Source organism: Botrytis fragariae (assembly GCF_013461495.1).
Source record: "Botrytis fragariae strain BVB16 chromosome Unknown tig00000050, whole genome shotgun sequence".
NCBI lineage: Eukaryota > Fungi > Ascomycota > Leotiomycetes > Helotiales > Sclerotiniaceae > Botrytis > Botrytis fragariae.
In genome coordinates this window covers 1,911,873-1,934,613 of record NW_023500992.1, presented here as the reverse complement: position 1 = coordinate 1,934,613, position 22,741 = coordinate 1,911,873, and the positions used below count along the sequence as shown (strand labels likewise).

Sequence of the window (22,741 nt, the reverse complement as noted above, 5' to 3'; positions counted from 1 at the left end):
AGTGAAAGTTATTTCGCCTTCTCCCCTCTCCAGCTTTCCTATATGCTCCACCTCCTCGAAATATCTTCCTTCCATTAAATGTCCCCAAGATTTGTAGCGCCGACAAAATCTCTACAGTGCACCAAACCTCCACTCCTGGGAACGCGCAAAACTCAAAACATCAAGAGCTCAACCCATCCAATATTCAAATCATCCCTTCTCCCCCCTTCTCGAACAAAGGGGATGTATCACATCCAAGCGAACCCATCAACACCACTTCTTAGCGAATCACCATCTATGTACCCATATACCAATCATTTCCACATACATCATTACGCGAGCAAACAAACCACACACTGCACTGAATCAAAAAGCAGATTCAAAACCAAATGCTAAAATAAAATAAAAAACTCCTTTGTAATTCAATTCATGATATATAAATGCCCTCCCCTAAAATTCTTCAACCCAATAATAATATCCATGACGATATCCATGCCATATAATTATTCTTCATTTCAACGAATCCATACTGAAATAGAAGGAAAACCCTAGGAAGAAAAACCCCTAAAATAAAATAAACCGTAAATGATAGGAGTAGAATACAAGAAAATACAGTAGTCAAGTATAAACCCGATCATAACAGTCATAACCTTCGTAGCTCTATTAAGCTTTTGTTCGTTTCTTTCATCATGAATCCTTTTCATGTCTCATCGTGTGGGTATTGGGTATGGCATTCCGATCCGTCCACATAAATAAAAAACAAAGCCTTCCTGCCAAAACCAACGAGATTCTTTTTCCCAAATGTACGCCTGATGTTGTGTCGTCCAAAAATTCCAAAAAAAAATAACAACGGAAGCATTATGCAAATAGTGTAATAAAAAACAATCCCCAACCATCATCTCATAGTACAAACCAAGATCCGACCTATCCACCTCATCAAAATTTCTATCTTTACCATCCGATAATGGACTATCCCAAAGAATATAAAAAGCATGCCTTCATGCCTAATCCCTTCCTGGTATACCTGATCATAATTCATTTACTACGTCTCGAATACTCCATCTCCAGGAGTTTCCTTCAGTGTTGCGTGCGGCGCCGATCCATTTCTCACACTTTCTCCTCCAGCGCTCTTCCTCCTCTCTCTGTCGCCTAACGAATTCTGGACCGACATCAAATTCTTCACCGACAAGCCAATCACTAAGACCACTGGCACCTTCGCCTTTCATACCATTAACTTCATCAGACTCCTTAGAGGGCCCCTCCTCAAGATCAGGAACATCCTTGAAGACATCGTCCTCATCTTCGAGCGCATCAAATCCATCCATGGTATCACCAGATTCGCTTTTTGCTCTTTTGTTGTCCCCTGGCATTTTAAGCCAACACATACGTTGCGGGTCAAAGACCATTCCGCCAACGACTTGGACATTCTGGGCAGAGTTTATATTGGTGATGAGCGCAGGACGAGGTGTCGAGCATTCTTTTTCCCGGTAGATTTGTGGTGCTGTCGCTCTTGGTGTCTGTACAGGTATTGAAACTGTCGGGGTTGCTGAAGCTGGCATATCAAAAGCCGATACTTCAATTTCGTTGCCTTCCCATCGGTAATTAATAGGATCGTATTGCATTCCTTTTACAGCTACAAAGAAAGATTAGAGGTAGGTTAAAAAGTGATACGGAGGGGATACGTACATCTGGGATTGTTTACATTTCCCATGGGCTTAATAAGTTGTGGCTTTTGGGGCACCTTATTCTTTTTTGATCGAACTGAACCTTGTGCATGAACCGGACTGAGTCCAGTTGTTGCTGAAACCTTCGCCCTCCATTGATTTGTAAGGGCAGCAAGAGGAGCTCCAGACCCAGAGACAGTGCGATGAGATGATGTTGCTTCCCGAGCCATGCGGCTGGCGGCAGTATCGCGCGCAAAGCGCGGTAACTCACTCCTGCTCTTCGCTGGTGTCAATGGTGTTAGAGGTACAGGTGATGAGTTTCGGATGGGCATAATGTGTTGATGAGCTCTGTTGCGAAGTGAAAGTTGTCTAGGCGGACCACGGCCAATTGGCTCTTTGACGAACTTTTGCTCTGCATCTCGTGAGGTAGGTAGATCATCAAAAGCATCAAGTTCACAGCCATCACCAAAATGTCTTCGTCGAACAGGTTTTGTGATTTGTCGCTTCATAGTGGCTTCACGAGCAAGCATATCGGCGCCCCGAAGAGATCTCCGCGGACTGGGTGATCGAAATGTTTGCCTTGAAAGCGTTCTCGATGGTGGACGAAAATCGGCGCTATTGGTTGAGGACTCAGAGTCGTTACGACGAAAATGCCGGGATGTTTTTGCAGTGACATGATGTGATTGAGAACTTGAAGCACCACCAGCAGGCAAGAACGGAACATGATTTTTTCTAACAAAGGACATGCTAGACTCAGCTCCGGATCGATCTTTTTCGACAGGTTCCTTGGACCGAGACATTGAGAGTGGCCTATTATTGGTTTCCGTTCGAGACTGAGGTCTCTCATATCGTGTAGGCATTGGCTTAGCTGGCGAAGGCTGATAAGTCTTCATGGTTGGCATTGACCGCTTGAGCTTTAGTAGTTGGGAACTGGTCGTTGTAGGCTCATTGCGCAGAGTTGATGTGGATAACTTCGCGCCAAGTTCACGACGCCGAGGAGTTGATGGAGGTATGGGATGATTAGAAGATGGCGCGTTAGACAATCCAATACTATTGATTGAAGAATGGACTGAATGTCCCAACCTAGATTGCGACCTACGATTTCGACTTGGTATTGGCCCACCACTCTCCGAAACTGGTTCGAGGGATGATGGAATACGTTCATGTCCATGTGGCCTAGGGAGTCGGGAGGTGGAAGGAGGCGCAGGTTTGTTTGTGAAAGTTAATGAGACCGATGGCTTGGGTCGAGTTGGGCTTTGTTGTTTAGTAGGGATAACCTTTACGTTACGATTTAATGTGAGCTTCTTCGAATCGAAGACATCCCCATCGCCAATCTCAAGCCCAGTCAAGAAGTCATCCTTTCCACCCAAACTTTTTCTTGGTTGCTTTACCTCTACTGGACGTTCGGGCCAATCATTTAGTTGACGCCTCTTGAGAATATCCTCGAAATTGAGAGGGCCACTCGGTAAGACTAAACCTTCAAGACCTTCATCTTCACTCTCAGCAGTCATGGAACTGGCAATACTGGGGCTCATCGCAAAGGAATCCGAGTTCCGATTGGATCGACCATCTCTTTTTGTTCCACCAAATCGAGTACCTAAACTGCCTTCGCCCCAATCGTCAAAATCGTCCTGGATACTCTGAGGGGTCTTCGGGATATCTTTACGAGTAGTGAGCTTCAAAGCGCCATCTGAAGGGAGTTGTAAATCTTGTTCGAAATCTTCTTCGGTTTCCTTACATTTCTCTGGCGTCGGTGATGTGACGGAGGGTGCCATAGACTGTGGGTTCCGTTTCTTTGTAACTTTTATGGTTGCTTCGCCATCTCCAAAGAAGTCATCGTCCTCCTCATCTCTGTAACGATCAAGCATGTTCGATGATGCCGCCTTCGTTTTCAATTCAGGTCTTGGGCTAACATGGAATATCGGAGCAGCCATCAATGTCTTCTGCGGACTTAAAGATCCAGAACCGCTCACTTGACGTAGTGTTTCTGGGAATTGAGACCCATCTTGTTGTTTGATCTTTAGGGCTTCTCCGATTGGTACTTCGATATCCCCATCATCCCAATCATCTGAAATCACCTTCCTTAATTTTCTCCCACCAAGTCTCTTTATACTTCCTCCTAGCAAAGCCGAGGAAGGTACGTTTTCCGGTAAAGGTATACCGGCTCTTTTAGCTGTAGCGATCGCATCGTTCATGGCTCGTTCATCGTCTTCTGGTAAATGTACTTGTCGTTCCTCGTTGTAGTCCGATCTTATCGATAAACGTGAAGAAACCGATTCTCTGCGTGTCGACGCAATAGTTGCAGTTGTTGCTACTGAAGCACTTCGAAATGTAAAATCATCGCCCCCAATGTCAAGGTCATCATCATCCCAGTTTTCCACATCGTCTTCCACGGGTGCCCGCGGCTTCAATACCAATTGATTCATTTTGAGCCCCGATTGTGTGTCGCAAAAGATCGAGAGTCTGATAAAATATTGCGACCGTGTACTACTTCTCAATTATGAGCTTTAAGATGAGTTGAAGTTTTTCAATCAGCTTAATCGCGGGTATGTAACTATCGTGAATTCATGTCGTAAAAAACTTGCAGATCGGAATATTTTTTTGTTGACGTTGTCGTGAAGGAGGAACTGCAAGTGTAATTTGCTTTGTTTTGTTTCGTGTTGATTGAATAGCGAATGAATGTATGAGTGAATCAGTGCATTCGTGGTCGCAATGGTGATTCCCTGGTTTCGAATTTGTGGTGCTCGGTGTGCTCGGTGCTTGGAATCTGTTATTTTGAGTTCGCTGGCTTCAATTGAAATGAGTATCAGTATCGTGTGGTCTTGATGTTGATGTTTTCTTCCACCTTTGCTGGTATCCAAACCTCCAGCGCCCTTTTGAGGGCAGGTAGCAAAGAATTGTTGTTGGAAATTCGAAAGGTAATGAGTCTCTTGACACTCCTGGCGGGTGGGTATTGAATGTTGAAGTGGGTTGAAAATTTAGTTCTCCGCTGTATTCAGTGTTCACGGGGGATTGAGTGGATGAGTCGAATGATTGAAGCTCTGTGGCTGGCTAATTTGAGGAAAGAATCATGGGAATTGACCAGCCACGAGGATTTGATGCGAATAAGAAGGGATGATTGGGTGTGTTAAACGAAAAAAATGAATATTAATCGCGACGCGTATGTTTCTCTTGCCTCTATTGGTGCTATTTGCTTTATTTGATTGATTTATTGAAATTAAATTGATTCTTTTATTTTTGTTGGATTTATTATTGGATCTATAGTATGGCTGGTATGGCTGGTATGGCTGGTATGGCTGGTATGGATGATATGGTATGGTATGGTATGGGTGAAATGGTATAGTATGGACCGTATGGTATCGTACTTCATCAGAGTGCACCCGTCCGTACCCGTACTATAGCTATGGATCATACCATGTAAATATAACCAACAAGAACTACTGACTCTTTTTTTCCTCAGTCCTCGTGCTGAGCTGAATTAAAGTGAAGTCTGATATCTGTCATTAGGCAGAATGGGAGTGAAGTGAGCAATGGGAAATAAGGTCCTCATCGTTGCCTGATCTACCAGCAGATCTACCATTGATATCTAGGTATCGTAGCAAGTAGTAAATAAATTGATTATATCATCATTACAGTGGTTTGTATTTAATTCCTCTCTTGGAACATCTAATACAGATTCATATCATCCTTTCCCTTATTAATCCTTTGATTCGGGTTTCTTGTTTCATCATTAATCTCATCACCCTCATCACCAACCAACCTTATTAAACCGAATTCGATCAGCACCAGGAATACAGCCGTAACCACCCATACTATGGCGGCGAAGCAACTTCCAGCGGTTCTTCGCATTGCATCGAGCGCTACGAATCAAGATGAAGTTTTTCTTCTTCACGTCGAATCTGCTGGGTCACGACCTTTAGATCTTAAGTTAGTTGGGACGGATGGCGAACTCGTATTTGTGGTCTCAGGTAAGCTCCGACCTTTGTTTGGATCGTCCCGCGCTGGAGGTCCCTGATTTTCAACCCTGATTTTCACATTCATGCGTTAATTGCGGGACCTCAAATTAACATTCATTTTCATTCTAGTAAAGCACAGCAAATTATCTTCACTCAAGTCAAAGAATTCTCCATGTAGCGACGAAGAATGGATTCTGATTTTGTCATCCATTCTGCTTCATGAGCCGCCGAAGAAAGGGAATGAGAATGTGACCAGAGGAGTTGAGATTCATGCTAAAGTGGAGAAGAAAGCCGTGACCCTCGTGATCCAAAAAGTTATTGAAGGGATCAAAGTACGTATCCTCCCAGTCATTACGTTGGCAATCTTATCATATTACATACTAATTATACATCAGCAACGTCTCGGCGCAATCAAACTGGATGAAACCGAAGAAGAAGAAATTGGCCTTTTTGAATGGAGCGCTCTAGCAACAAAATCGGCGGATTCGGCAAATGATGAGTTGGAAGCATTACATACTAAGTACAGGGAGCAGCAGAAAATGTTGGATGGACTCAATGAAACTTTCAGGGAAGTAAACAAAACAAAATCCGACTATGAGGTTCAGCTGTTGGAGAAGTTTAGCCTCTTGCAGAATGAGAAGAAGCTCAAAATAAGGGACCAACAAACCTTATTAGCAAGCGCCAAAGTTGATCCAGAAAAAGTCGATACAGTGCGAGCTACAAGATCTGGGAAGCTCAGAACCGTCGGCGCATCGAGAACTGGGAAGCGTAAAGCCGGGAAGGAAGCGCAGACTGAAAGCTCAGATTCAGATGATGCTTTTGAAAAAATGGATATTGACAAAAAGCAACAGGAGGATGATACCGCCGATGAATCCGACCAACAAGAAATACAAACTCCCGATCGCTCGGATGAAGAGACTGAAGATGAGGCAGACGCTCCACAGTCAAAAGCTCAGCGTCGCAAGGGAAAGAATACCGTTCAAGATGATCCGGGTGAGGAAACGCAAATAGCGCCTAAATCAACAGAGGCAACAAAAATCGCCGAGCTACCAGCTAAAAGGGAACTACCATTTGCCAAAAAGCCAGTTCCGGTACCTGCAGATGATGGATCTGAGACCGAATCGGGCTCGGACGATGAACTATAATAGACATTCTCATTCCAATAAGAATTATCCTTCAATGAATAATGGGTCAAACCAATGAATGTCCCAAACTGTCTCATCGACATTACACAATATATAAACGTGATTGGACCTCGCAAATAATATGACTCTTCCCAAGCGCAAACGATATGCAAATCATAATCACGATTCCAATTCTCAATTCCCATTCTCTCACTTCATCCACTTGCACCAACTCGGCAATCCCAAAGCTAAAGCTCCACAGTGACTCGTGCGTATCCCTGACAACCACCATCTCAGTGGGATTTACAGAGTTGACGATATAACGGTGGGGGAAATTGTGCATGCCGCATGCACAGGTGGGGTGAGATATGTATGCACTCTATGCACCACGAGAGTGTGGATATCACACCGACATTTCTACATGCTGCGAAGAGGGGCGTTACCGGGTGATGGTTATGTCCCATCGTGTGGCGGGGATATATAAGGGACCTGGAACTCTTCTGAGGAATGGGTATTGTGTGAACAATGATTGAAAGAAAGGCTGGCGAGAGTTGGTGGTGGTCAGTATATGGTGTGTGCGGAGATGTGGCTGGAAGTTTTGGGGGCCGCCAAAAAATATGAAGGTGGTAAATAAATAAATTTTCCAGCCTTCTTTTGTTTCCGTGGTAATGCTATCTTGCATCAAATATATCATTTCAATCCAGCCTCCGTCAAGTGATGGGGTTTCTTCATGGTCATGGAATCTTGACCGCACTATCAATCACACGAAGACAATTTAAATTTTCACATCTGATTACTATTAATATCTCATCGAATGTGATAATTTGTGTGTGCTGACTAGCTTGATTTCGATTTTTGGGGGATACACTCTCTCAGATTCTATCTTCCAGTATATCTTCCAGTATATCTACTCATCGCATGATATACCTTGGAATTTTTCATTGGTACAATCCGGGGTACCAAATCTTCGCAGTGAGCATCCAAATCGCTCATTCATTAAGATGGTCCGTTTGATATACTCTTCCATGTTAGGACATGCTCGAGAATAGTATTACACTGCCGAGACCTCCACCACTATGACTGCTGCTACATACTCTACCTTACACTTTCACCCCATCAGTAACAGATTACATACGTACTCTTTGTCTACGCTCGTGAAATCAAAACCCAACAAGAGACTAAGTCAAATGTCTTAAGACAAAAAAGACTCTCCCCTTCGGCCTGCAAAGAAACATGCAAAGAGCATATGTACATTAGCTATATAACAGTTAAACTTGTTCTTTCATCCACATACGACCATAGACTGAGGAGAATTGGGCATCCCGTCCGCTCTGCCATACACAAGCCTCAGATCGGTGGATTAGTAGTTGGGTGGGTGACCACCAGCGAATCCCTACTGTTGTATGTTTTTTTCCTTTTTGGCGCTTTGCTATTGTTTTTGATTGTCTTTGTGTAGGGATGTATGGATGAATGAAGATTTTCATTTTGATGAGTTAAGAGGAGGGGGAGGAGGTGTAATATAATTGTAAAGTGCTTCCTGTAGAGTGCTTCCTGTAGAAGAAGAGAAAATGAGGGGGGGTTAGGGGAGGTTGGAGATTATATAGGTACTATGTATAGGTAGTATTGGGGAATGGGAATTATCCGCTAATACAACTGGAAACCGAGTATATATTTGGTATCGTTCATCAAGTGTCTTCGTATCTGACTCTGAGTTGTAGTATAGCTAGTTAGTGCACTTTTGTAGAACCATGGGGATACGTGGTATATCCAAACAGAAGGGACACTAGAATATAATTTCGATTTTCTCACAGAGATGTGATGTCAGGTATTTGAGTCAGGGGACCAGAAAATAGAAGATGTCTATAATATGCGTATACCTATCATTCTTCCAATCGCAGACATTCCACGGCTATCTACTCGCAGGACTCTGAATTCAGTGGAATATTGAGATGATTTCAACAAGTTGAAAAAGTGTTTATAACGAGAGAAACGAAACTGTCTGAGATAACCAGCCTATCGTGAGCCTTTCGTGAGCCAATTTGATACAGTTCCTTTCTACTTTCCACTGGGAATAAGTTGAAGCCGGAAGCAATCAAATGCATACATGCATTATGACTCCAGGAAGATTTTGTCATGGAGGATTATAAAGAAAGTTGACTACAATAGGTTTCTCACAGTGCCGATGTGTCACTTCGGCGCGAGTGATTATTTCCAAGCCTGGAGAGAAAATCAATTTGAAAGCAGAGATTCAGGATTTCGAGCTAAAAAGTCCTCTTACTATCAGGATTGGATCTGTGAGGATTGTGAAATTGACTGTGTGCGAAGTTCTGCGATAGGAAGTGCTTGGTTATCCTCATCCCGAAAGCCATGGGAAATTCCATGAAGTATTGTGTAGATAGACTTAGGAAGGATACAAATTTGTTGAAGTTATGAATATTGCAATCGTGGATGGGTTAGAAACATTGCGTTGGGCATATTTTAAAGCGGGTGAAGAGCCTAGGGAAGATAGTTTCAATCCAATTTTGTTGGATATATACTATTGTAAAAATAGGGTGGAAGAGGCGGAAGAAGATACTGTGCTAAAATATCAGAATCCATGCCCTGAAATCTCATTCGCGGTGATCAGTTCTTTATTTCATTTCAAGTTTTCATGGTTAACAATTCATGGTTAACAATTCACAGATCTTCCCAAAAGAGCAGTCTTGGCTATGATATGTAGATTCCTCGTGATTCCAAAGTGCTCTCTGGAGCTGCTTGTACGTAGCCAAGAGAAGAGGAATAAGTTTTCGAGAGAATAGCTTGCTCATAACGAGGGTTCTATTGATCGATATGATAGGAAGTTGAGTTTCTAATAACGATGTGTATCTATTATATGTCTTGGCTGGTGGGTAAATCCAAATAGCTGACATTTCAGCATATATAGGGTGCAGGGACGACTAAAAGAGAACAGATGAGCCATTAAATGATTGTTGTTAGAGGGAAGTATTATTCCCAGGGCAACATTAATGTGCAAAGGTTGATAGGGGATCAAGAAAAAACTCAATCTTGGGTGAGGAAGAGCAAGTGAGGAAAGAGGTTGAGCAGTCTTTGCATGATATGGAAGGTAAAAAATTTATATTTTTCGATGCGGTTAAATGTTTGCTCTGAGCCAGTAGCCCATTTTGAAAGTATAATTGATATCCCTGAGACCAAGATATAGATTTGAATGCAAAACGCAGCGCTTCATAAACCTCCTCGAAGTCAAACTTGTGATTGATAGTCTTGCTGTCATTTTACAGCCCGCGAAATCATTGTAACGAGCTGAATGCGCAGTTTTGAAAGTATAGTTCTTTCTAGAACTGTCCACAACTACATGCTTGTAATATTCTATAATGGTAGTCTGAAATAGACTCCTTTTTTGACTAGTTTTCAATGGTAGACGGTCGAGCCCTAACTACGCCCGTTATATACATGTATCCAAGTCAACCCATAAAGATTCGCTCACCGAATCGCTTTTCAAACTCTCCATGATATTGAAAAGCGAGGTGACTATGTCTTCATTGATAGGTTGGACTATCATTCTTCTCGAGTAATTTGCATTTTCTGTTGTGAAATCTCTTGCGTGACAACATCAAAGGCCAGCACGAGAAGACTCTATCGATTTCCATTTCCAAAAGGCATTGACATAGTCGATATCAAATTTGAATTTCTCCAGACGACATGATTCAGGGCCATGCGACAAACCTTCATACTACGAAAAATTCATTTCAATAGTCTGGAAGTAGGAAATAATCGAAACATTCTCTGCTAGCCTGCCCAGCCATTACCACGGATTGAACGAGGCCAATCAGAGATTCTTAACTTTAGTCTTCCAAATGAAAATGCCCAGATCACTCGACGATTGTTCTTTCGGCGCCAAAACGCTCTCGCGACTGTAAGCAGTCGACATAACAAATCCGAACGAAGAATCAGACTTCTCAGCACCGCTTCCAAAACTATCTGTCATCTTGCAAAGCACGGTTTGCCAATTTCTGCGCTTCTGTATTATCCTCTCTCGGAACACTCCAAAATCGAACCAAAACTTTGTCCTCCGCAAGATCCAAAATAGCATTATCAATCCTGTCTATCAACTCACCATTAACCACTTGTTCACCTTTGGAACCCTCAAAACCATTCTTCCGCCATGACCAAACAGACGTGGTGAAAGTGTCGTAAATATATTTCGAGTCCGTCATGATAATAGTTGTGAATGATCCTTCACGCTCGCCATTGGACCGCCAGTTTTCAAGGACTGAGCTGTTCTTTATGAGATCCAGGGCACGATCAACAGCCACCAGCTGCGCGCAGTCTTTGGTCTGCTGTTCCCCATTAGATACCTCTATCGTGTCGTGCGTATTGAAACTTGAATCCTCCCCGAAGAATATTCCATAAGATGATTTGCTTTCCGATTCACCCCCGTCTTGAGGACACGCTCCGTCAACGGCAACCACTAAACTCTTTTTGTCCCCGGCCATCTCATTGGCATCATGAACATGAGAAATTCCAGTAGATGTATCATGATAGATAAATCTCTTAGTGTTTCTACTAGCCGGTGAAAAGTATTGATGGAGATCAAATTTGCGCGAGAATATCTGCTGATCCTCCGAAGATCTTTCTTTATCCCGCCTAGCCTCGCGTAATAGGTACTTTTCCAACATCGTGAATCTGGCATGAGAGGATTAACCACTTTTCCGGAGGTGGTATTGATGGAAGATAGTGGGTGGATGTTAGTGATCTCTCATGTTGTGATAGAATTGAGGAAATTTGCTGCTATCGTGAATGACTAAGCAAACAAACCTGAGTCCACATCCACACAAAGACAGGAAATCCGACACACTCTCTTAACAACACTACAAATTCAACATACAATAGCAATCCAACAGAGATCCAGGACTCCCCAAGAAACCCAAGATATCACAAGCTACAGGCCCGCCAATCCTCGAAAACACATCGCATCTTAACACCTGAACGGTCTCGATTAATAAAAAATCCCGAAGGTATAAGGTTAATTGTCGGCTCTTCAAGGGGGGGAAAGGAAGTGTCCCCTGCCTGCAAAATCGATCGGATTTAAAGTCAATTTCATAATACTAACACCATTATATTGCTAGATTGAGTGTTACTGAATAGAAATAGATGCCTTGATCTAGAGTGATTGCAATACGTTTCTCGCCAAGACTAAGGTATAAGGTATAGGGATACTTGTTTTCCCCGATAGAAACTAGTCAGCCGATTGAAGAGCCGACTATTAGAGAACTTTCTTTCATGTGCTGGTATTTCTGTCTTTGCTGTGTCTACGTTTTAGCCTAACAGTTTATGATCACCCATTGCAAAAGTGTTCAACCAAGTCTGGTACTTTCATTACTGTGCTCTGGCCATTTTACCTAGGCCCTCCTAGCATGTGTCACATATACTACTTGCTCGATGCGGGCTGTAACCCAATTGAGTGAGGTCGTAAATAGTATTTTTCACGACCCAGTATGCTAAGGCGTGAGGGTGCCAGCAAAAGCACCCGAAAAAATTGAATCTCGCAAACAAGTTTACCGGTCAAATGTGATTGCCAAATCTTCCTCAAAATTTCCATCGATGAATCTATCTATGACCTATCATCCGGCGCAAACTTATGATTCCAAAAGCCTCTATAATGTTTCTCGCTACCGATCTTAGCAATCTCCTCGACCTCCTTCGGTGTCATTTTAAACTGTTTAATCTTCTGATATCCCTTCAATCGGTCCTCATTTCCACTAGTAGTCAATGCCACGATTCCCTGATCGATAACCCATCTCAATGCAATTTCACCGGGTGTGACTCCATACTTCTTAGCCAGAGCAGAATAGGTATCGTCCAAAGGTCCGGGAGAAGCTTTGACGGCAGCGGTTAAGGGAGAGTAGGCTGCTATTGCTATATCCTTTTCGCGAAGGAAAGGAATCAGAGATCCATGTTGAAGATAAGGGTGATATTCGATCTGATTGATGGAAGGAATAATCTTCGCCGTCTCCAAAATAGTTTCTATATCCTTTTGTAGAAAGTTAGACACTCCAATGGATTTCGCTTTCCCGGATGCATGAATTGCTTCCATTTCTGCCCATTTCTTCTGTAAATCTTGAGGGGTTTTGGCGAAGTATGGAGCGTGAATCAAGTAGAGATCGACATAATCGAGTTGGAGCTTCTTCAAAGATTCTTCAAATGTAGCTTGCGTGTCAACTACTTGAGTACCGGTGATTTTGGTGGTTATGAAGAATTTCTCTCGAGGAACACCGGATTCTTTGATTGCCATACCCATCTCGGTTTCGTTCCCATACAATGAAAGTAAGTGTTAAAAATGACGATGATTTGAATGCATTAGGTGACGAGAAATACCTTGAGCTCCATCTAAATGATAATAGCCAGCATTGATCGCCATAACAGCCGTTTTCACAATCTTACTATCGACCTGGCCATCCGAATTGGATTTGTAATGAGCAGTTCCGAGACCGTACCCAAGCATTGGAATTTCAGTCCCATCATTTAACTTGAGATTTTGCAATTGGCTCATTTGCTTTGGAGAATCACCTGAATTGCCTCCGGCTCCAAAAGAACTTTGATATGCTGAGGTTTCAGAATTCATCATGTGACGAGCAGTAATTGCAGAGAAAAAGAGATTATAAGAACGTTTTATGAGAGGACGAGTGGAAAATCTGAAAGCAGAATTGATCAATGTATTCATAGGAAAGGACAATGAAGAAAGAGGTAAAATGTAGCTGCTATAGAGATGTTTATCAATACTTGAGGGACGGGGAAGGAGGGAGGTAGACTCCTTCCCGTTCCATGACGATTTTAAAGTTCATGAACTCCACCAACCCCACCCTGCCACCCACCATACCACCCACCATACCACCCACCATACCACCAACCATACCACCAACCATACAGAACTAGGGCACGTGCAGGGGTAGCTCTTAGAAATACTTGGTCCACAGGAATTCTTAACACCCCAATCAAAGCCTGAGCACGACATTTGCCTCTCTTGCCCCTCATTCTTAGACACAAACCAAAAGTACCTAGGCATTTACCTAATACACTGATGGTTTTCTCAAGTTTAATATAATACTTAGTATCATCGAAATAGTTGATGCTCTTGCATTTCTTCTCAAGACCTCCGGTACCCCGCATGCGTGTAGCTCAGATGGCATCTCATATTTCTCAAAGCAGTACCTCGAAGGCCTCTTCCTTTGCCGGAAGATCCCTCGCAGACCTTCCTAAATCATGGACATTTACTTCATCACTGCCTCCCGATCCTCAATTTCCAACACCTGCTGCATCACACAAAACTGCCCGCGATGAAATTGGACCTCGGCAGGTAAAGGGCGCATTATTTACTTGGGTTCGACCCGAACATTCGATAAACCCAGAACTTCTCGCTGTAAGTCCTACTGCGATGAAAGATTTGGGAATTGAAGAGGGAGAAGAATCCACGGAGGAATTCAAACAAACAGTTGCGGGCAATAAAATCTTAGGATGGGATGAAGAAAATTTAGAGGGAGGATATCCATGGGCGCAATGTTACGGTGGGTGGCAATTTGGTTCTTGGGCAGGTCAATTGGGCGATGGGCGAGCAATCTCTTTATTCGAGACGACAAATCCGAGTAGTAATATTCGATACGAATTACAATTGAAGGGCGCAGGAATAACGCCATACTCGAGATTTGCAGATGGGAAAGCCGTGTTGAGATCAAGTATAAGGGAGTTTATTGTCTCTGAGGCTCTGAACGGATTGAAAATCCCTACCACTCGAGCTTTATCTTTAACTCTCTTACCGTTTTCGAAAGTCAGGAGGGAAACACTTGAACCTGGGGCCATTGTGGCAAGATTCGCCCAATCATGGTTACGTATTGGAACATTCGATATACTACGAGCGCGTGGGGACAGAGCTTTAATAAGAGAGCTTTGCACATATATCGCGGAAAATGTATTCGAAGGATGGGAATCATTACCAGGAAGAAACTCTGCAGATGATGGCAAAACAGAAAATATTGAAAGAGGAGTATCGAAGGACACAATCGAAGGTCCGGCTGGTCTTGAAGAAAACCGCTTCACTCGTCTATATCGCGAAATTGTACTACGCAATGCAAAGACAGTTGCAGCGTGGCAAGCATATGCATTTACAAATGGTGTACTTAATACGGACAATACATCCATCTTTGGTTTGTCCATTGACTTTGGACCCTTTGCTTTCCTAGACAACTTCGACCCTAGTTATACTCCCAACCACGATGACCATATGCTACGCTACTCCTACCGCAACCAGCCCACCATAATCTGGTGGAATCTCGTCCGTCTAGGTGAATCTCTCGGTGAACTAATAGGCGCCGGTGCTGGTGTCGATTCCGAAGAGTTTATCGAGAAAGGTGTTCGTCAAGAAGCCGCCGACGAGATAGTCTCCCGCGCAGAAGCTCTCATAACCCGCGTTGGCGAAGAATACAAGGCCACCTTTCTCGTAGAATACAAACGTCTCATGACTTCCCGTCTCGGACTCAAGGTATTCAAAGAAACGGACTTCGAAACCTTATACAGCGAACTACTCGACACAATGGAAAGCCTAGAACTAGACTTCAACCAATTCTTCCGTAAACTCTCCTCCATCCCCATTGCCTCCCTCGAAACCAGTGCCTCGCGGCAAGAAATCTCTACCACCTTTTTCCATCACGAAGGCGTAACAGGTCTTAACAACACCATGGAATCAGCAACTACTCGTCTGGGCGACTGGCTCGAGAAATGGCAAGGAAGAATCTACGAAGATTGGGGACCAGATGGTGATGACGAGAATCGCATGATAGCAATGAAGAAAGTGAATCCAAAATTCATACCCAAGGGATGGGTTTTGGATGAAATTATCAAGAGGGTAGATAAGGGAGGTGAGAGAGAGGTATTGAATAGAGTCATGAAGATGGTGAGTGATCCATTCAAGGAAAGTTGGGATGGGGATAAAGAGGAAGAGGAAAGATGGTGTGGGGATGTGCCAAGGGGGGATAGAGCCATGCAATGTAGTTGTTCTTCGTGAGTGGAGTGGTTAGTTGCTCTAGATCAGGCGAGATGATGGGGGTTATAAATATAGGTATCATGTGTATCATGGGTAATTTTAGAATTGGATATCAGAATATATTACATCACATAATACATATAGATGTCTAAACTGCATTAAACATGAACAAACCTTCTCTTCAGATATATCAATGAAAGTCCAAGTGCAAGGGAGTCAGTCTTGTCCAAAGCATAAGATGTGCATCACAGTATTCGTTTGATAGTTATTTCTCGTATTTCCAAAAGATGTAAACTGCAGTATCTAGTTCCCCACCTTTTTGTTGACCATCAAACTCATATCCCCATTTTCTCACTCGTTCAATCATGCTCGTCTGATTTACATGACTTATCCTCCCCTACTGAAGAAGTTTCAAAAATCCTCATTGAAGATGAATGTCAATCTTCATTCGAGCAAAATCAGCCTTTTCGGCTAGCCTTTATTTCGTCTCATCATTGACACCCAACTCCCATAGTATAGTTTGTGATATCAAAAGAGACTCTTTTGTCTTTGTGAATAAGAAAAACCCTCACTCCCTTCGTTCACCAGTGACCTGCTTCACGCGCCACCGAAGCCAATGAAGGTCCAGTTATGTCTCAATCTCGCTCACGAGACTCTTCGTGGTAATACACGCGAGAAAAAAAAATGCAAAAGAAAACGACTGTAAACACGTTTAAAGGAAAAAGCTCCTCCCCATTGCTGTTTTGATCTGAAATTAAAAAATTCGTCGCAAAGTTTTTGATACACAGCAAAGAAACTTATCCTGATCCAGCAAATTTCAATTCATGATTTGGTATGGTTTATTGTGCCAAGGCCTGGGAATCACCACGACCTCGATATCCCGTACCACGGCCACGTGTAGGCTGTCCGTTACCAGCATAACCACCTCTTCCCCTGTATCCACCACGGCCGCGACCACGACCGCGGTATCCTCCACGATAGCCGCCATTATCAACACTTCCTTGGCCAAAAGTTTCAACGTTCTTCTTTTGTTCTTCACCTCGCCATTGATGTCCACCAGCTCTGTTTCCGGCTGCTTCTGTGCGGTCCTTTGCCTCGCTCGAAATGTTGTCGAAAAATGATGTGGCTTTGTTATATGCCTTGGGTGCGGTTTCCTCAACCTCAGCCTCAGGCGCAGGAGGCTGCTCCCCAAGGGGAGATCCAGCAATAGCCTCCTTGACTAGGTCTTGTTTATTGAATTTTGCATTAGCAGATTCGAAATCGAAGTCGGCTGTGGGGACATCGACTTTAGCTGGACCAGGCGCCCGACCACCACGGCCTCGTCCTCTTGCGGCAAATCCATTAGTGCCTGGTTGTCTGGGAGCGCGAACAGGTTCGGTTGTTCGCATTTCGTTAACCTTTCTGGTTAGATTGTCAACTGCGCTTCCATTGGTTTGTTGACCTCCAACTGGAGGGAGTTTAGCCATTGCAGCAGCAACAGCGGCAGTCGCAGCTTGTGTGGCATCTCTCAAACTTGCAGAAGTGTCATTCTGTTTTGGAACTGCAGAGGTAGTGGTGTTTTGTAATGGAGCTTTGGTTACTGCAGGACTAGCTAATGGAATTGCTGGTTGAACACGACCGCCGCTTCTGGGGCCACTTGGGGTAGCTCGAGCAGCGGGAGGAGCTGTAGGCTGAGATTGTTTCGTAGTTTTTGCATCTACTTCGGTGGGTGAAGTCTTGGAAGGAGGTGGTGTCGCTTGATTGGGAGCTGGTCCAGCATTGTTTCCAGCACCAGGAGCTTGAACATCTGCTAGTTTGTCTGTTGGGTTTGCGGAAGTAGGAGTTTGTTGTTTGTTCGCACCAGGTCCAATTGGCGATGGCTTTTGTTGCTGATTTTGCTGCTGGAAGTGTTGACCTGGTGGTGGGAAACCGTAGCCTGGAGGAGGGGGAAATTGGCCAGGGTGTTGAGGGAATCCATGTCCAGGTGGGGGATACCAGCCAGGCGGGCCACCAAATGGCGACATTCCTGGAAACCCTGGACCAGGAGGAGCTCCTCTACCCCATCCTGCAGGCGGAGGAGGGTAAAATCCAGGAGGTGGATATTGTCCAAAAGGTGCCATGCCTGGAGGTGGTCCTTGTTGTGGGGGAGCATTTTGTCCTTGGGGTGGAGGTCCTCGCGGATTTTGATTTTGAGGAGTAGGGGGTCCTGGCGCGGCTGTAGGAGCTGGACGAGTTCCGCTCTATGATAAGTGATCTTGTTAGCAAGAATGCTGTGAAAATCAAACAAAGAATATATGATTTGGGAGTCTAAATCAGAAGGAAGGCAACGGAAAATCTCCACACGGTTTTGCGCTCTCGGAGACAATATGATTTAACATCCGAAATATTTCATCACTAAAAGGAAGTCGATAGGTACCACCAAGAATAATTTGGTACGCTGGTTATGAAGGATAGTTCACTTACTCCGAGAATCGCAGGATCATTGGGCACCTGTGGGGGGATGCTTTCTCTGGGCGCAGGTGCTTCCTCGATACGCAGATCCTTTACATCACCACCACGGAAGACAATGTACTCGTAAATGTTATCCGAAGCTGCAATCTCCTCGTCGGGGTTTTCCTTTCGTCCTTCTGTTCCGTGAGACTTGACATTTTCCAAGGCCACCGTTGCGTTTTCCGAGTTGATCTCATGAAGTGTACCGACGTATCTTAACTCGCGTTAATACCTGGTCAAATATGACTTAATCAACGTAAATACCTAATATCGCTCTTCGATACCAAGGATATCCTCGATCTATGAACGCGCATTTGTCAGTATGCGATGTAGAGTGTTGAAGAGGATCCTCCAGTTTCAGCCTTGGAACTCACCCTATGAATTCAGACATGATGCCTTGCTAAATTGCGATCAGCTCACAGCTGATAGCTAGCTGTAGAGTAAAGAAAAAACGAGTAAAATCAAAAGAAAGAATGAGTTTCTTGGATATCGGGCAATTGAGATGTATGATGTTGAAGTGTGTTGGAGGGAGAGTTGTTTAATGTTGGGTGTTACTTTTGTGGAGGGCATGAGTGTTATTCTGGCGAAAAGCTTAAAGCTAAGGTGCGGTGCGGCAAGGAAGCGCTCGCTTGAAGTTTGTTCCTGTTTCGGTATAGAGTCCGTCCCAAAGCTCCAGCTATCGACGGGATTATGTAATATGATTGGCTTGATCTATCAATTACGGCATGCCATTTGGCTATCTGGTAATTTACTACGGTTAGTCAAATGAACCTATAGAGCATCTCAACCCACCATCTGGGATTATCTCAGCCTTATTACAACCACCTACGTGACCCCACCTCATCATCGACTCCTTATATCAGTACAATTCATCTCTATAGAGTGAATCTGAGAGCTACCTCATGCCGAGAGTTTTTCTTTACTAAAGCCTCTATATGTTTCCAACACAATTCAACATTATCAAACATATCAATCAACAATTTACCTCAATAATATCACAACACCACAACACCCCACTATCTTGATTCTCTTCGTCTTACAGCCACCATCTAACAAGCCGGCCTCGCCATTGTCGCCATTTACCACCATAATTTCTATGTTACACCGACATTTACTTTTCACCAGAAGCTTTTTGTCTTTTTTTCTCTTAATCACCATCTTATCTCGTTCTCCAGAATGGCGACAGATACTTCGGATCAATCAGGAAGCAGTGATATCAGCATTTACAAGGATCTCGCATCATATTCATGGGATACCGATAAAGAGTTCCAGGTAAGCTTTTTGCTATCTCCTTTCAAACCCTCCTTCATTTGCCCTCAATACGTTATTCAGAGTTACAAGTTTCGGTATATCATCGATTAACATACAATAGGGTGGTCTATCAGCTATATTAGGCAATGCATCTTCACCTAATCAAATTCGAGAATTGACGCTTCGGGCTCAGTGTTTCTATCTCTCTCGTAAGAAGAAGATTGACATCAATTTTGATGGATATAAGGCATATCTGGCAACTCATGTATCCACATCATCTTCTACTGATGTCCCTACGCCTGATAGCGCCAGTTCAGTAAATGAGCCTTTATCTTCCAACATTCCACATTCCGATCGTGAAAATGACGTACCACCTGCTACCACTACAGCTGATGAAAAGGCCCCGCCACCATATCCTCCATCTTTTGCTGAAATCGTCGCTTTAATCACAGCTGGTGCTACAATCCCGGGAATCCGCGATATTCCTGATACAGTTCTGACGGATCAGGGTACCAAGCCAGTCGCACGAAAGCGTCGTAAGCCATGGGAGAAAGACGTTGACGAGGAAACAATTCAGGGTGGAGGAACTTTTGGCGACCACCGTGATACCATTATCCAGCAAGAATATCCAACTGATGCATAAAGATATTTATTTGCATTGTAGTCACATTTTCCAAAAAATGCTTGACATTTTCGGAGTTTAAAGAAATGGCAATATCCAGGGACAGATTACTTTGTGAAAGCTAGGCATTGGGCTTCTTTATTCACTGCCTTTCTTCTGGTTCATATGAAGAAAAAAAACCGTGGACATCAGGTGGTTCTATCAAGCTAGAGGCCCACCAACTGATATGTTATCCTGTTGCTCAAAGGAAAGCTGTTGTACTTGTGATTTTTTCTATAATTTCTACAATGTACGCAGGTTTCCTTTGAAATCGCTGCTCACGTCACTTTCCGAGCTTGAAAGAATGGTCAGGTCCTTTCAGGTCAACTCCTTTGTGCGTTCTAGTGAGCTTTATATTGCCAGTTGGTTATGTCGAGTGCGGTATGTTTAGCAGCGCCAAAACTTCGCGCAGTCATGGTATTGAGCAGGAATTCATGAGAATCTGAATATTCATAATAAGCTCAGGATCAGACTACCACATCGAGTCGGGATTTATTTTATAACTTTCTAGAGCTGGACATACGATTGTGGACCAATCTTCATCCTTCAGTTTATAATACGATCACTTTGAGATAGCACCTAAAATTAATCTTTCAATTACAACAAACTGTCTTCTCCTCCCTGATTGTGTCTTTTGAATCAATATTTGAGAGCTATTTAATGAAACGCATGGTTAGAAGGTTGTTGAACCTGACAAATTGATACACATTTAAACCGGCCATCATTTTCGGGACGCCAGTCATTAGATGATGTTAACTAACACCTTCAAATATGGGTTTTAATTATCTTCATATAATAATAAGTCTGCAATCGTAATTACAATTTGAAGGGATGATGAACAAATTCCACATGCTAGATCTACAGGCGGTTGCCAAGCACTATCGTTTATCACCCCTGCCAAGGGCCTCGGACATCGAATTGGCGAGCACAGGTCACATCTGATGTTCTTAATCGCTCTATTGTTATATCATAGTCATCTGCTATTAAGCAAACCTTATTTTCGAACCATCTTGTCTTATACCAAGATGGTCTCACTTCGGTCATTGTCTTCCAAGATTGTGTTTCAGGTGATTCTTGATTCCTACTTGTCTAATATTCACTCTCACAGTCTACAAAAAATTGCTCTTATTATCCCGCATCCTCAATGGAATTGAGAGGGCTTTCCGAGTTATGTGTAACTACCTTAAAACATGCTCTCAATAAATTCTTGACTTTTCAGCCTACACAATCAAATTTGACAACAACTAAGAGCACACACAACAACTCCAAATTCATTGAGCATTCTTTCATCTACTAGTCTTGCCATTGCCTCCAACCCTACATTATGAAGGTCTATTTATTTGTCTCTGCACTTGTTGCATTCATCACAGCTGCACTAGCTGGCACGGTTCCTCTCGAATCCAGACAATCCATTGTCGGATTGTGGGGAAAATCAACTGATGTTCCCATTCTATATTGCTACAGTAAGTAATGAAAACCTAAGTTCTGCACAAGTTCTTGTCATTTCAAAGATTCCCGTGTCTGAACTCCAGCTAACCAATATTGTAGTGGATGCTGCTTGCATGCAAATGAGAGAGCATTGGCAATCCTGTCAAGTAGATTTATTCGAGGACGCCAATGCACCCATCGGCAATCCCACTGCTCGCAACGAATTAGTAGCAAGCTGTCTTTGCAACGCCGGCATGCCTGATTTAACATCCGAATGTCTGGCCTGTATCAGTCTTCCTAGTCAAAATTTCATGGTCCAGGAAACTTTGCATACGCTTGCTCAAGATGTGTGTGATAAGAAGACTACTCTTGGTCAATATGAAAACTATGCATTGCAATTTGGTAGCGCGGTGCAGTTTCCTCTTATCTTGCCATCGCTTTGGCTTAATGGTACGAAGGTTACATCTCCGGATCAAACTGTTGTCGAGGAGTGAAAGCTTCAGTCGTGTTCGTGAGTGTTCCTGCAGTCCATCAAGCATTCACTGGTTGAAATATTTTTCAGATCGATTTGAGTATGTGGAAATGATGTGGGCACTGATGAAGTGCAGGTCTACTATAACGCAATGCTTTTCTTGACTCATTCATGGATGGATGTGCGATAGTAGTGGGGAGTTTCGGCGGCACTGGTTTCCAGAGGAAACCCCACTCTTCAGATTTAATGAAATGATTTGTGTGCTTCTTAAGCATTCGTTTTGATTTCATAATGAAACATTTTTGCACTTATGATAATGGTTGCCGCGTTTTAAATGCTCTCTTGTGACCTTGAATGTCATATCCATTTTCACAGTGCTCGCCCCATCGAGCAAACTAGCAAGTGTAGTACAGAAACTCGCCATCCCAAACTTGAGTGTTCATTCACCCATATTTAGAAGCCTGGTTCATTTGCAAATTGCGTCAGAGGCCCTTTATTGTTGGGCTTGCTGCTACTACGAGATAATAGGCAACACTTTATGCTTCTGAAAGATATCGTATCATTCATTCATGCATATCACTGGTACAGGAATGACCCTTTCCCAATAAAACCTTTTCGTTTGGCAGAATCTCTCGTAGACATAAATAACTACCGTGTCCTTTTCCAATATGACCTTAACTTTGATCAATTAAATACAGAAACT

At 43.3% G+C, this 22,741-nt stretch overlaps 8 protein-coding genes across 8 annotated transcripts; 4 read left to right on the top strand and 4 right to left on the bottom strand.

Annotated features, from left to right (window-relative positions):
- Window positions 1–1,007: 1,007 nt before the first annotated feature.
- On the bottom strand, window positions 1,008–4,069 carry Bfra_004597 (putative cytokinesis regulator protein; the record flags this gene model as incomplete). Its single annotated transcript, XM_037334998.1, has 2 exons — window positions 1,008–1,612; window positions 1,666–4,069. 2 exons carry the CDS (start codon window positions 4,067–4,069, stop codon window positions 1,008–1,010), a joined length of 3,009 nt encoding a protein of 1,002 aa, XP_037193532.1.
- A 1,388-nt stretch (window positions 4,070–5,457) lies between these two features.
- On the top strand, window positions 5,458–6,744 carry Bfra_004596 (putative dna double-strand break repair and vj recombination xrcc4 protein; the record flags this gene model as incomplete). The annotated part of the gene is made up of 3 exons (XM_037334997.1): window positions 5,458–5,611; window positions 5,729–5,931; window positions 5,995–6,744. 3 exons carry the CDS (start codon window positions 5,458–5,460, stop codon window positions 6,742–6,744), a joined length of 1,107 nt encoding a protein of 368 aa, XP_037193531.1.
- A 3,953-nt stretch (window positions 6,745–10,697) lies between these two features.
- Window positions 10,698–11,399, bottom strand: Bfra_004595 (putative ribonuclease h protein; the record flags this gene model as incomplete). Its single annotated transcript, XM_037334996.1, has 1 exon — window positions 10,698–11,399. The coding sequence occupies one exon, from the start codon at window positions 11,397–11,399 to the stop codon at window positions 10,698–10,700; it is 702 nt and encodes a 233-aa protein (XP_037193530.1).
- A 935-nt stretch (window positions 11,400–12,334) lies between these two features.
- Window positions 12,335–13,348, bottom strand: Bfra_004594 (putative aldehyde reductase 1 protein; the record flags this gene model as incomplete). Its single annotated transcript, XM_037334995.1, has 2 exons — window positions 12,335–13,002; window positions 13,099–13,348. 2 exons carry the CDS (start codon window positions 13,346–13,348, stop codon window positions 12,335–12,337), a joined length of 918 nt encoding a protein of 305 aa, XP_037193529.1.
- A 540-nt stretch (window positions 13,349–13,888) lies between these two features.
- Window positions 13,889–15,778, top strand: Bfra_004593 (uncharacterized protein; the record flags this gene model as incomplete). The annotated part of the gene is made up of 1 exon (XM_037334994.1): window positions 13,889–15,778. One exon carries the CDS (start codon window positions 13,889–13,891, stop codon window positions 15,776–15,778), a length of 1,890 nt encoding a protein of 629 aa, XP_037193528.1.
- Window positions 15,779–16,596: 818 nt separating this feature from the next.
- Window positions 16,597–18,617, bottom strand: Bfra_004592 (putative lsm14a protein; the record flags this gene model as incomplete). Its single annotated transcript, XM_037334993.1, has 4 exons — window positions 16,597–17,976; window positions 18,200–18,440; window positions 18,491–18,526; window positions 18,601–18,617. 4 exons carry the CDS (start codon window positions 18,615–18,617, stop codon window positions 16,597–16,599), a joined length of 1,674 nt encoding a protein of 557 aa, XP_037193527.1.
- A 785-nt stretch (window positions 18,618–19,402) lies between these two features.
- Bfra_004591 (uncharacterized protein) lies at window positions 19,403–20,120 on the top strand (the record flags this gene model as incomplete). Its single annotated transcript, XM_037334992.1, has 2 exons — window positions 19,403–19,498; window positions 19,599–20,120. The coding sequence occupies 2 exons, from the start codon at window positions 19,403–19,405 to the stop codon at window positions 20,118–20,120; spliced, it is 618 nt and encodes a 205-aa protein (XP_037193526.1).
- A 1,342-nt stretch (window positions 20,121–21,462) lies between these two features.
- Window positions 21,463–22,060, top strand: Bfra_004590 (uncharacterized protein; the record flags this gene model as incomplete). Its single annotated transcript, XM_037334991.1, has 2 exons — window positions 21,463–21,601; window positions 21,687–22,060. 2 exons carry the CDS (start codon window positions 21,463–21,465, stop codon window positions 22,058–22,060), a joined length of 513 nt encoding a protein of 170 aa, XP_037193525.1.
- Window positions 22,061–22,741: the final 681 nt, after the last annotated feature.